The 14763-nt window shown below is 39.4% G+C and overlaps 1 protein-coding gene across 1 annotated transcript in view; it reads right to left on the reverse strand.

Annotated features, from left to right (window-relative positions):
- Positions 1-14146, reverse strand: part of LOC139455884 (proline dehydrogenase 1, mitochondrial-like) — a 30572-nt gene extending 16426 nt beyond the window's left edge. The window contains exons 1-3 of the mRNA XM_071237429.1: positions 13831-14146; positions 1958-2166; positions 351-388 (exon numbers count right to left, since the gene is read on the reverse strand). Of these exons, the coding sequence (XP_071093530.1) occupies positions 351-388; positions 1958-2166; positions 13831-14127 (544 nt within the window). The 5' untranslated portion in view covers positions 14128-14146. The remainder of the gene's footprint in view (positions 1-350; positions 389-1957; positions 2167-13830) is intronic.
- Between the last annotated feature and the right edge of the window lie 617 nt (positions 14147-14763).

Raw genomic sequence — 14763 nt, forward strand, 5'->3', positions numbered from 1 at the left:
TAGTTATTGACTGCCTTCTGTGCTGTCTTCAGGAGAGATACAGAATTACACAATACGTGGAGGATAAAACACTTACCCCCTCCTGCAGGAAAAACAGAATAAAAAAAAATATAGAATATATGTCAACATGTTCACCAAAATAATATTTTGGCATACAAAATTTCACATCTGAAATTCTAAACATTCATCAATCATTTAATTAAACTGCCCATTCATCCATCCATCCATCCACCCACCCATCCATAATACATCCATCCATCCATCCATACATCCATCCATCCTACCATCCATCCATCCATACATCCATCCATACATCCATCCATCCGTGAGTATACAAGGTTTGCTCTCACCTGCCGCAGCTTCAGTCTCGGTTTCTGACACACAGCTCCTGCACAACAGAGAGAAGCACAGGTCAACTTCAACAGCACAACAGACAGAAGCACAGGTCAACTTCAACAGCACAACAGAGAGAAGCACAGGTCAAATCAACAGCACAACAGAGAGAAGCACAGGTCAACTTCAACAGCACAACAGAGAGAAGCACAGCACAACAGAAATAACAACTCTTTTCCATGATTCTGTCGTATGATAAATCCCATGCAGATCTAAGTTAGAATAGGTCTTCAGCAACCCATGCTTGTCGTGAGAAGTGACAAACGGGATCAGGTGGGCAGTTGATGCATGTCATCATATCCCAATTGCCTAGATCAATGTTCGTGATGTCAATTATTGGATTGTCTGGTCCAGACTTGATAATTTACAGACAGCCATTATATAGTTGAAATATTGCTGAGAGTGGCGTTAAACAACAAACAATCAAACAAACAAACAAAAAATGGTATGATAAGGGAACACCATATTTCATCCAGATGTTTACACTGTCAATGCATGTCAGGCAAAGTTGCTGATTACATGTTTATTTTTAGTCTTTCATCAGCATATATGATTAGTGTTCAGTCAAACATGAGAAACAAAAATGAAAAAAGATTTTTCAGCACGGAATGAACTTTCTTAACAAACTGTAATCAAAGAAACATTCACTGGAACATATCACACTGAATTTTCTGTACCAAATCCAATTATTTCCAGGCAAACTCCACACAGCAAATATTGCAGAGTGCAGTGTGAACAACAAACAAGTAGGACTGTACGACAGTATCACCAGTATGCTGCAATACTGCAATACGCTTTGAAAAAATATCTATTATTATTGTGTTCTGGATATTGGGTAAAACAAATATAACAAGTTTCATTATTATTTTTGTATAGCTAACCTAAAATCTACACAAATCGTGTTCACAAATCATGGTGCCGTTCAAAACTGATTGACACAACGGCAAAAGTGATATTTCCCTCATGTTGTTACCTCCCCTGTATCCATGACTACAAAATGGCCGCGACTGACCATGCTTACTTCAGTACTTAGAAAATTGAATCTGCATGTTTAATTGGTGTCAATCACTGTCAAACACTTTAGTTCCCAATATATCACAATACATATCGCAATACAGACCAATGAAGATCTGTGGTAGAATAGGTCTTAAGCAACCTATGCTTGCCATAAAAGGCGACTATGCTTGCTGTAAGAGGCGACTAACAGGTTCTAATAGTCATGGTCACTGACTTGGTTGATGCATGTCATCGATCCCAATTGCGTGAATTGATGCTCGTGATGTCAGTCACTGGATTGTCTGGTCCAGACTCAATTATTTACCGACTGTCCGACTAACGGGTTCGTATGGTCAAGCTCACTGACTTGGTTGAAGCATGTCATCGATCCCAATTGCCTGGATTGATACTCATGATGTTATTCACTGGATTGTCTGGTCCAGACTCCATTATATACAGACTGCCATCATAAAGCTGGAATATTGCTGAGTGCGGCGTTACACAACAAACAAACAAACAAACAAGCATTGGCCAATACACAGCCCTACAAACACCGGGATTGGCTCACATCATCTCTGCCTCCTTGGCCTCGTCACTACTCAGGTCCTCCTCCACACTGTAATCCAGGATGGACTTCACCCCGAACTCACGGTTCCGGCTAATCAGCGGCTTGATGGCTTCGTGGTCCTCCCCAGCAACGAAGTGACCGTAGAAGGTAGACTTCATCATCTTCCTGAACAGTGGCCCACCCAGAAGCTTCCGCGACCATTTCAGCAGCTGAAACACACATTGTCATGCCTCTATTATTTCATATTTATGACCTGCCGGGAGAAAAGTGACCTTTACAATTCTATAGGATACACTTGTGCTGTGACGTCATAAAAAAAGACTTTTGACATCGACTTCCGTAAAAATAGCCATGTGTGTGGACTGTACAAAAATCATGAAAATATCCTATTTTGTTCTCGTTAGTTCATAATGTAATACAACCATTTCGAAACATTTCGGCATACATGTCTACTTTCAATTAAGCAGACATTAAATGAAAAACAACAACCATTGAAACTTAAACTGTTATACCGTATTCGACGTAATAAGCGCCCTGCCCTTATAAGCGCCCACAGCGATATTTGTTAATATATTGACTAGTGAACAATCTCAATTAGCACCCCTTCCAATTGAATAATGTACACAATACTTATCTATTTGTGTATAATACGCACTCGTATGTTATATGCACCCTAAATTAAATTCTGGAAAAATATATCTGTCGTATATAAACATTTCAGGCTGTCAGCATAAACCACAAAATTTACGATCTTTCAACTCAAAATAATATTCTAATAAGAGCCCCCTATTTCTAATTTTGAGAGCGCCCTGGGCGCTGATTACGTCGAATACGGTAAGTCTGAAAATGTGACTTTGCAGAAAATGAGTCCAACTGTTTGATGCCATGCGTCTCAATAATAAATATGAGCGAGCGAGCGAGTATGGTTTTACGCCGCTTTTAGCAATATTCCAGCAATATCACGGCGGGGGACACCAGAAATGGGCTTCATACATTGTACCCATGTCGGGAATCGAACCCGGGTCTTCGGCGTGACGAGCGAACGCTTTAACCTCTAGGCTACCCGACTGCGCCAGTAATAAATATGAATTGAAGCTTATGAATTGTATTTTTATGGTCCTAAGATACAGTAAAGTTAAAGTAGATTAAGAAGTCAAAATGTGGTGTTTTTTTCACCCACATGGTCCCTTTTCTCATGGTTCTAAGAACAATCACAATGAGTTTAGTTAATTGTTTGTTTGTTTGTTTGTTGTTTAACGCCACACTCAGCAATATTCCAGCTATATGACGGCGGTCTGTAAAATAATCAAGTCTGGCCCAGTCAATCCAGTGATTAATATCATGAGCATCGATCCACCCTATTGGGATCAATGACATGTATCAACCAAGTCAGCGAGCCTCACCACCCAATCCTGTTAGTCGCCTTTTACGACAAGCATAGTCGCCTGTTACGGCAAGCATGGGTTGCTGAAGACCTATTCTACCCCGGAATCTTCACTGGTCGTTTAGTTAATTGAATTTGTAATGGTGAGCATCAGGTTCATTACGATCACAGAGGTGTGGCACGTGGTCCTGTGTACAGCGCACAGGTCACAAATCAGGTGAAGTTTACCAACAATGGTCGCAGAGAGTGGATGGACTTCTGAGAGTTTCCAGGGCTTCGGTCCTGCCCCATACTGAAGAACATGTATGTGGTCTCCTTAGGCAAGTAGTCCCCGGTAGTATGTCATATTAATGGGACTGTTTACCTTCTAGTGCACCCACAGATAGCTTTGGTTGTATACTCCCCAGGGAGCTGAGAACTAAAATGAGTGCACACTGATCCAGTGATGGGTAATAATGTAGCTCTTTGAACTAAAATAATGTTCACTTGTCACACTTGTCCCGAAGCAAATCAACTGTCAAAATATTTGTCTGGACTTGACACATCACTTATACTCCTGGTTTTACCAGGAGCAAATATCCGTGAAGATCTGGGGTAGAATGTTTCTTCAGCAACCAATGCTTGCTGTTAAAGGTGACTATGCTTGTCGTAAGAGGCGACTAACGGGATCGGATGGTCAGGCTTGCTGACTTGGTTGATGACTGTCATCGTATGACATTGCGTAGATCAATGCTCTTGATGTCAATCACTGGATTGTCTGGTCAAGACTCGATTATTTACAGACCTGGGTGTTGAAAAAATAATTGGCTGTTTGAATCAAATAAATGTAATCCAATTTGAAGACTACATGCTACTTATAAACCAACAGTGACTTCATCCTATTGTTAAGGTTTCCCCAAATAGTGGAAAGCTCACAAACTCAGTTGCTAGAATCCATGCAGAGGGCATTCTCAGAGACGTTTTAACTTAACTGAAAAGTGTTACATCACCAAAGTTTTGTATTTAATATGCATCTAATGATGATTTTTGAGTGGTTAAAAGTAACAATTTTTACATGCAAAAACATCCCAGGACGAAAATTGAACTTGAAACCTCACATTCCCTTCAACCCTCGGTCATTTTTTAAAATAATTTTTATTGTTCCCAGAGTTTTAGATTAATACAGTATTCCGACCATCAGTCTAAAGCTGCAATCCTCATCCATAACATGCTACAGGCTTCTGAGCTGGTACAACAACATGGGCATCCAGTAACATATAGCATACATTGGATAACACTCCATGAGGCCTAACCTTATAATTATCGATCCACAGCAAGCGACATACAATATTAGGATTCAGGGAAAATGTTGATATAAAATATTATACTTCAGGGAAATGAAAACATTTGCAAACTAAAGTGGTTTACAAAATGCAAGCATAAAAAGTATGACATTTAAATTAGATTCTGATAAAATTGTTTTGATTATCATGATTATAAACTATTGAAATGTATGAGACACAGACACACACACAGACACACACACAGACACACACACAGTCACACACACAGACACACACACAAACACACAGACACACACACACAGACACACACACACACACACACACACACACACACACACACACACACAGTCACACACACACAGACACACACACAGACACACACAGAGACACACACACACACACACACACCTGGTTTGGGCAAGTTACTAGGCTCAAAAGTATGTATGAGTAGTAAGCATCTTCTGCTACAAGCAGGACACACAGACAGTGGTAGCCTTGTTTGGGGGAGTGCCTCTGTGAGTTAGATGGCCCAGTTACCTAATGACAGCATGATCTATGCTGTCTGTATACAGCAGGTGACCACATAGCATTCAACATACGCCAACATTCCTGCCAAGTGATGTGTGGCAGGTGATGTTGAAACTATCAACTTAACGACAGACACAGTGCACTCATATCCTGTGCTACTACAAATTAAAACGGTAACTCTTTCAGCTATTACCATTCTAGACAGTTACACTCTGTGCTTCCACCAGTCTAGACAGTTACGTTCTCTGCTTCCACCAGTCTAGACAGTTATGCTCTCTGCTACCACAAGTCTAAACAATTACGCTCATCCAAATACTCCTGATCATTCATATGTTTTATGAACTGTAACCATGACAAGAGAAATGTTTAATTTTGCATTATTACACATTTTAATTTAAGAAATTCCATGTTGGCAATGACTTAAATGTTTGCTAGTATTTATTGTTTGTTATAAATATTGTGTAGACTTAAAGATAAACACACAATACACACAATTGAGTTGTGAGGTTTGACGCCCTGTGTAATACCAGACAAAATGACACTATATCTCCCAAGTGTACCTGCTTAGAGAACTGTGACAATCTGAAAACACCTGCCAGCATAGTAAACTGTTTGTGATAATTGGAAATACTAATATCATTCGCAACTGATATCATTTATAATCATATTAAGGTGGCATATTTCATGACACTAAGACTTCTGATGAGCATATAAATATTCTATACAGATATTTTCATGTGAGGTGAACATGACATATATTCTGATTCAGGTCCAGATGATGATGATGATGATGATGATGATGATGATGATGATATAGCACATTATCATGACTATAGTGCAGTGAATGAGTAATAGTGCACTCCTATTAATAACTTTGAAATGGGGGTCAGTCCAAGTTGAACCCATGAAGATCCGGAGTAAAATAGGTTTTCTGCAACCCAAGCTTGCCTAAAATTAAAAAAGTGATTATGCTTGACGTAAGAGGCGACTAACGGGATCAGGTGGTCAAGCTCGCTGACTTGGGTGATGCATGACATCGTATCCCAATTTCGTGGATCGATGCTCATGATGCCAATCACAGGATTGTCTGGTCCAGACTCGATTATGTACAGACCAATCTCATTAAAATCAGATCTTAGTTCTCACTATCGCTTAACAAAGATCTGAGGACATCACATTACGGATCATATCAGAACGACCTTTCATCCAACCAATCAGAGCGTCGCTTACCAGATCATGAAAGTGACAGACGGAATGTGTTTTCTGATCATGCAACCTCGAAATATTTAACAGAGGGTATTCCAAACGACAGTTACGGGTTTTATGATTTTATTCATACAATCTACATGATCTAGGCCATCTGTAAGCCATTCCAGAATGTTCTTCTTTTTAACAAAGAATATGTCAAAATGTTTCGAAGCGTAGTCGCCAGTTTGAAACTAGTGAAAGCTCGAGAAAGCTGCCTTCTGATTGGCTAATGTCGATTTCTTGTCAGTCATTTCATTGATCGGTCAAAGCTCGCGAGAGGTCGTTCTGACGTGACCTGTAATGGGATGTCCTCAGGTCTTTGTTTAGCGATAGTGAAAACTAAGATCTGATTTTAATGAGATCGTTTACAGACCACCGTCATATATCTGGAATATTGCAGAGTGAGGCGTTAAGCAAAAAACAAACAAACAAACAAAACAGTCCAAGTTGTTATTATGGTTCTGTGTCTGATGTACAAAACCTTCCAAATGGCGTGCTGGTTTTCGTGGGGAATTAGTCAGCAAAGAGCCTGAGTCACACGAGACTAATTACAATTTTATTTACAAAAACAATGAACAATATTTTAAAATATACCTGAGGGTGCCACAGAGAGTTGGTACAGCCCTCTGGGCTGTGGGTGAGAGGTCTGCATGATTAGAGCAGCAAACGCCTACTGCCTAACATCTTGCTTCTGTATGTATTTAACAAAAATTAAAACAATAAAAGAAATATAATTGGTTGTTGATATATGATGGGGTGTGCTCTATGGTTACTTAATGGCTAGACAGATGGGAATACTTAATCCTGTTGGACTGGCACTAATCTTGTTGACATATTTACTGGGCCCTTGGAAAGAGATTATGATATCACAATAGACAAGGTTGTATGGGGGCTAAATCTTAATGAGTCTTAATTGAAGCATTTGCTGAATGTTATTCTAATATAGGTGATGACAGATTTACTTAAATAAAATAGTTCAAGGCATCTATAAAACTATGTAGACATAACTTCTGTTCGCCCCTTTCGGAAACACATTAAATGGCCTGGCCGGACCCGTGTGCGAAATACGCATCAGTCGGAAAGCGCACGTTAAATCCCCAAAGTAAGTAAGTAAGTAAGTACTTCTGTCGTCTTGAATAGTATGTGTGGGAGATGAGTTCTTGTTACCTTAGGCAAGTATTTATCTAAAAGCTTTAAATCTATTAAACTATTTAGACATATGAATACACAATGCCATTTAGAAAGTGGTCAAATGTAACCGATGTTATAGTCATCTAAGATAGTGTAATCCCAAATATAACATCGGTTATATTTAGACATAACTTTTGTCTTATTGAATAGTATGTCTGGAAGATGGGTTCCACAGGTATCTGAGGGTAGTATCTATCTAAAAGCTATCACTGAAACTATTAATATTTTGTATCTGCATTTTTGGATCCTAATATATATTACTTACTGTTCTAAAATTATATGAAAATAATGATAACATGATAAAAGCACCTGTTGTGGATCCAACTATTATATGAAAATTAAGTAAAAATGTCACATAATGATATTGTTTTGTAAAACACAAATACCATAAGAGAAAAAAACTAGAAAAAATAATATTACTGAGTTCTCCATTAATGGACAAATATATTTTTGACACCTGATTCATTTGCATGAATTGTTGCATCAAAATTAAGTAAGATTATCACTGCCTGCCCTGCCCATCAGGACTAATGGAAATATACACAGTGGGAAGAACAATGATGGAGAGGCAGCCATGCTTATGCAGCTTGGGTTGTATACTCCCAATGGAGCTGAGAATGAAAATCGAGTGCACATTGATCGCTTAATCAGGGTAATAATGTAGCATTTTGATCATACTTGAGGGTGTGAATTTGCACATAATAAATAAGGACATTATTATTATTATTATTGTTGTTGTTGTTGTTATCATAAATCAATTTGTAGTAATTGTTACCAGTTGTTTGGGACTGACCATTTAATATTCTCGGGCCCTGTAAGGCTAAATCCTGAATCCCCAAACAGCAATGCAACCAGTGTTCACCATGAGTGGGATAGCCAGTCGGACCACATCGTTGTGTCCATGCACACCACACTGTTCTTTATATTATTTATACAATCTGAGGTAACTAAGGCTGACCTATTTTTCCACTCCAGTAATTTCTAAGCTGTTCCTGATCCATTCCTGAAGACATTCAACTCAAGGTGACAATGGATAAAAGTAGAGTGTCGAGGACAATATCTTACCCAAGGGCACTCCAGGAGGCTGAACAATGTGTCCATACAGGCAAGAAACATAATCATGATAATATTCCCCAAAAAATACTTCAAAGTTCTATATGGACTTTTCTTTTTTATTGGACTTATTATCTTTGAAATGCAAGTCCACTTTGCCAACCTAAACACAAGCTAATATTAGGATTTTCCTAATTGATAATTGAAATTGATAATATTGTCCTGGAGCTGAACATCTAAGGTGACAATCATTTGATGTTTGGTGGGGTGCGGGGTGGGCCAATATTTGATGTTTTGTGGGATGCGGGTAGGCCAATATTTGATGTTTGATGGGTTGCGGGGTGGGTCAATATTTGATGTTTGGTCGGGTGCGGGGCGGGCCAATATTTGATGTTTGGTGGGATGCGGTGTGGCCAATATTTGATGTTTGGTGGGGTGCGGGGTGGGCCAATATTGGATGTTTGGTGCGGTGCAGGGTGGGCCAATATTTGACGTTTGCTGGGGTGCAGGCTGGGCCAATATTTGATGTTTGCTTGGGTGAGGGGTGGGCCAATATTTGATGTTTGGTGGGATGCGGGGTGGGCCAATATTTGATGTTTGCTGGGGTGCCGGGTGGGCCAATATTTGATGTTTGCTGGGGTGCGGGGTGGGCCAATATTTGATGTTTGCTGGGGTGAGGGGTGGGCCAATATTTGATGTTTGCTGGGGTGAGGGGTGGGCCAATATTTGATGTTTGCTGGGGTGAGGGGTGGGCCAATATTTTATGTTTGCTGGGGTGAAGGGTGGGCCAATATTTTATGTTTGCTGGGGTGAGGGGTGGGCCAATATTTGATGTTTGGTGGAGGTTGTTTGTTGTTTTACACTGCACTCAGCAATACTTCAGCTAAATGATGGTGGTCTGTAAATATATGTCTGGACCAGACAATCCAGTGATTGACATCATGAGCATACAACGTTAGAAATTGGCACTAGTCCTGTTGTCCTTGCCAAACTGCCCAATAGTTAAGGTATCATACAGTCATAAGGACTAGAAAAAATTTGCCATTTTCAAGGGGTTTGCTATATGTTATCATTATAAGGACTAGTGGACTAAAACAGTTGGTTTCTACTACTGTGTGACCGCCTTCGTGGTCTAGTGGTAAAGCGTCCGCACGGAGAGCGGAAGTCCGGGGTTCGATCCCCGGCCGCGTCATACCAAAAGACGTTAAAAGATGGTACTTGTTGTTACCCTGTCTGGCGCTCGGCATTAAGGGGCTAAAACAAGGACTGGTCGGCTCGGAGTCAGTATACTGTGTCTGAGTGGGATATTCATGTTAAACTGCGGCATGGTATCTCAGTGAGCTAGCACTATAAATCGGCATCAGTCCGGACTAGTACAAGCAGCCACACACACACACACACACACACACACACGTGCATGCACGTCGCTATATAAGTGCTGTAATCTTGGACGCGACGTTAAACCCAATTTCACCTCATCTCACCTTCTACCACTGGCATACAATGATATAGATCTAAGCAATTGGGATAAGATGACATGCATCAACAGAGTCACCGAGTCTAACCACCCACTCCCATTAGTCACCTCATAGGTTGCTGAAGACAAAATCTACCAGGTAAATGATGATACTGTATGCTCCCTATACATACAATAACATATTTATGCCACACAATGCATTTCAACACTATATTACATAGTTTCACTCAAAATAATGTGCCTGGTATTGAATGACTTGTTTGGACAAAAAACAGGCAACTACATATGATATATATATTAATCAGCTGTCATGGTCAATACATCATGATAAACGTCATTGTTTTTGCTATTAATAATAATAATAATAGTCAACTTATATGACATTGTATTCCATGCATAAGCAAACTCAAAGCGCTTAGACATTCATTACCCCGGTCAATGGATCAGTGTGCACTCAACAATCATTCTCAGCTCCCTGGGGAGTATACAACCCAAGCTGCCTGTTAGGCAGTAGAAGGTTAACAACCATATTGCCTTCTCACCCTCCCGGATACCCATTCACTGCTGGGTGAACAGAGGCACAAATCGAACAAAGTCACTTGCCCAAGGAGACACCACATGTGTTACGGTGTGGGGCAGGACCGAAGCCCTAGAAACTCTCAGGAGCCAAGCTGTCGAACACAGTCACCCATCAAAGGTGAGGTGAGGTGAAATGGGGTTTAAAGTTGTGTCCAAGATTATTGCACTTATATAGCGACATGCATGTACGTGTGTGTTTGTGTGGCTGCTTTTACTAGTCCAGACTGATGCCGATTTATATAGTGCTAGCTCACTGAGATACCATGCCGCAGTTTAACATGAATATCCCACTCAGACACAGTATACTGACTCCGAGCCGACCAGTCCTTGTTTTAGCCCCTTAATGCCGAGCGCCAGACAGGGTAACAACAAGTACCATCTTTTGACGTCTTTTGGTATGACGTGGCCGGGGATCAAACCCGTTACCTTCCACTCTCCGGGCGGACACTCTACCACTAGACCACGGAGGCGGTCTCACCCATCGAAGGACTCTCCGCGACAGACATTGGTTAACTTCACCTAATTTTGTGACCTGTGCGCTGTGCCTATTACATATCAACACGATTGAGACACCACACATACAAACTGTATTTCTGTCTATCATTCACTGAAGCAAATCAGTGGGACAAAATTTATGACAATAATCTAATTTTTCATTATTCTTAAAAAATAGAATTTCAACCATGTTTAGTGACTTAACAATGCTACTGTAAGATGAAAGAATATCACCTTATTATCACATGACATTATTCGTTAAAGCCACACAAATATTATTTCATATTTCAGGGTTAGGCACGGACACAAGTCTGTTTGTCCGAGACTTGTGAAATTTAAGAGGACAAGATGATTTCTCACCAAATCTAGTTATGACACTTTATAACTAGTCTGAATTAAGACATAGTGAGTGAAAGAGTGAGTATTGTTTTACGCCTCTTTTAGCAATATTCCAGCAATACCAGAAAAGGGATTCACACATTGTACCCATGATAGGAATAGACAAATGTAGCTGTAGACTAGTTCATTGTAGTTGGTTGGTTTTGACCCCTGCTGTTTTAGTAATTTCAAGGCTAATATGTACAGCCAGATAAAGCAGTCAAGATATATATGTATGAAAGGGTTAAATGATTTTCAATTATAAACCAAAAACCATTTCTGTACATAATTATCTAGACTATATTTCTTGTTATTATTTTCAAATTTATGTTGTGTGAAGCATTTAGCTGAACATATTTTATTTTTTTCAAAAAGACCTTAATCAAACTATTAAAACAATATTCTTAGCTAGGAAGAGTTAGGAAATAAACTAACTGTTATTCTGAAACAGATGTTGCCAACTGTCACACCATCACCGTCACTTGTCATATAGCTGGAATATTGCTGATTGCGGCGTTAAACAACAAACTAATCAATCATCAGCCCAGAGAAGCAAAGCTGTTACACAATGACCTACATCAGTACATGATCAAATTGTTATCCATCTTCCCGAGGCAAGGGAGTTAACTGACTATAAAAATACAGTTTCCACCCTGACGAACTAGGCTGGTATTATGGAGTTACATTTTGACTGGACTAATGAGTCTATGAATAGTCCAATCAAAATCGTGCAATGAAATCGAAATCCGGTTCGTAAACTGTCGTGCAGATTTTGGTCGATTGCAATATTTGCAAAGAATGTTCACCGCAAACTCGTTGTCAACAGATATTTCCAAACCTTTTCATGTTTTTAATCATGGTACCGTCGTGATTTGAGGCATGTCGCGATGTAAGACCCGTTTTATCACAACATAGATTTTGATTATCAATCACATCGTCTTGCCTCAGGAAGATGAATGTTATCAGAAAAATGCATTTGGTTCCAAATTCAATTTAGAGCTGTAAAATCTACAAGTAAATAAGCTCTACATTGAAAACACAATAAGTTTATCTCCATTCTACCATGACTTAATAAAACAAACTTGTTAGTGTTTGCAAATATATTTAGTGAAGCGCATGGGTTGATTCCAATGTTTTGAGTGGGTTGTTGATCAGAATTGACGGATTCAGCTCAACAGCCTTTCAACTTGCTTTAAACAAGTTATGGTGCAAATCACTGCAAATATATATTTAACCTTGAAGCAAAGCAAAATGTTATTTAATAGCACTAAAAACAGACAAGGGGAACCAAGAAGTCAAGTTGACTTTGTTCGAAATATATACTTATTTGAATATCATCAACGTTTTGTTCAACAACAAAGATTTATAAGATGCTATATTTGCCAGTCCACAGGGACTGGCAGTCACATGAATTACCGGTCCAAGCCTAATTTTCACCGGTAAAAACTGGTAATTACGGTAACCGGGAACACTGCAGTCATATACACATGATATATATATAGAGGATATTTCATGTGTCAAGTGAAATATCATGTTTCTCTCATTGAGTGACTGGTGTGTGTGTGTGGGGGGGGGGAGGGAGGAGATATCTTTACCTATGGCGTAGCCTCGCGTGAAAATGTCTCCTTTTCCCTCGTGAAAGTGTTATGTTCACTGCAGTAAAATATCAACTGTTATGTTCACTGCCATGAAAATATGCCATATTTAAAAAAATCAGTCTTTCACACTGAAGTATATAATAAAGAAAAGTGTCATTTATGAAGCTCTCTGTTGTCCTCAAAACTTGAAATACATTCTCTTTGTAGATTTCTGTCATGTTTTCTGCACAAAATGTATTGCCAGACATCCTTTGAATATTGAACTGCAACTTTGCATTTTGTTGTCTATAACTGTACATATAATAATTTATACATGCCTGCCCGCAGTAACTGTAAAAGAAGTAGATTCTAGATCTATTATTTTTAAAATGTTTGGTTCCGTGATGACTTGGCCGTCAAATCGACTGTTTCAATCAGAGGGGTGTTATTGTGAATTGATACCCCTGATTGATCAATCAATTGTTTACGAAATTCGTGGTGAAATTAAATTCTTTCATCATTAGGCCTAATTAAGCTTGTTTCAATAATATGACTCGTCATGTTTTCTTGGAGTCGGACTTACCGACCGGCTCACAGATACTTACTAATTAAGTCATAGATCTAGTGCTGTCAGCAATATACTCTTAATAATAGATAAACAAATAAGGAAGTATACTCACTACTATTTGATTATCAACGAGATAATTGATGGAGCAGAGCTTGAATACAAGCAAGGCCCGCGCGAGTTCCGATGTCGTTTTACTTCTGTAGGCCTCTCTTGCATTTTCGAAAGTCAAATCTACGACAGGGTGACCGTCGTTACATGATTCAGTCGGCTTTTCTACGTTGCCATTTTTTTCTAATATTTGCGTTGATGCGGCTGGCTTTAGGTCCACCCCGGATTTGGTCACATTTGTTCGTACGTTCCATTTTCCTGGTCGAAATTTAGAGAGTAGCGAAATATACCTCAACGCCATTTCATCACCATTCACTAGTTAACACTGCCAAGGGAGGTAACCAGCTTGTTTATGTAGTACGTAATAAAGTCTGTTTCATATCACTTGGGCTCTCGGATCCACTCGGCTTGTGCCTCTTGCCTTCTGCCTTTCACTGGGGCACGAAAATAAAAACAACTGCTTCCACTTTGTTACTGACAAAACTGCTGTGAAATGTGAATAAGCCATGAGTAAAGAAATCATGTATAAGTCAAGGTCCTTTGACAAACAAATGTAAAATCTAATTTGTGGAGAATTCCCACGGGGTTGTATTATTAAGAAAGAAGATTCAGAAATATATTTATCCCCGTGTAATGGGTGTTCGGACGCTTAAGAAACTTTTCGCGTTAATCACAAGAACAACTGTAAAGCCTCCCACCCACTTAGAAAAGACAGCTTTATCTTAAAAACTGGTCATCATTTGAGTATTTACAATGTCTGTGTGACGCCACACCCCTTGTTATAGAGCGAGTAAATGACATCACCGCGTATCAATGTAGACGTCATTTTGGGCAATGTTAACTTCTCGTACATATTTTTTCACCTCAGTATTAATTAATATTAATAACAAAGAGAGTATTTCTCGCGTTTGTGTCTGGCTGATTTTACCTGACTCCT

This window comes from Haliotis cracherodii, unplaced genomic scaffold, assembly GCF_022045235.1.
Source record: "Haliotis cracherodii isolate W230 unplaced genomic scaffold, xgHalCrac1.p SCAF_11, whole genome shotgun sequence".
NCBI classification, from domain to species: domain Eukaryota; kingdom Metazoa; phylum Mollusca; class Gastropoda; order Lepetellida; family Haliotidae; genus Haliotis; species Haliotis cracherodii.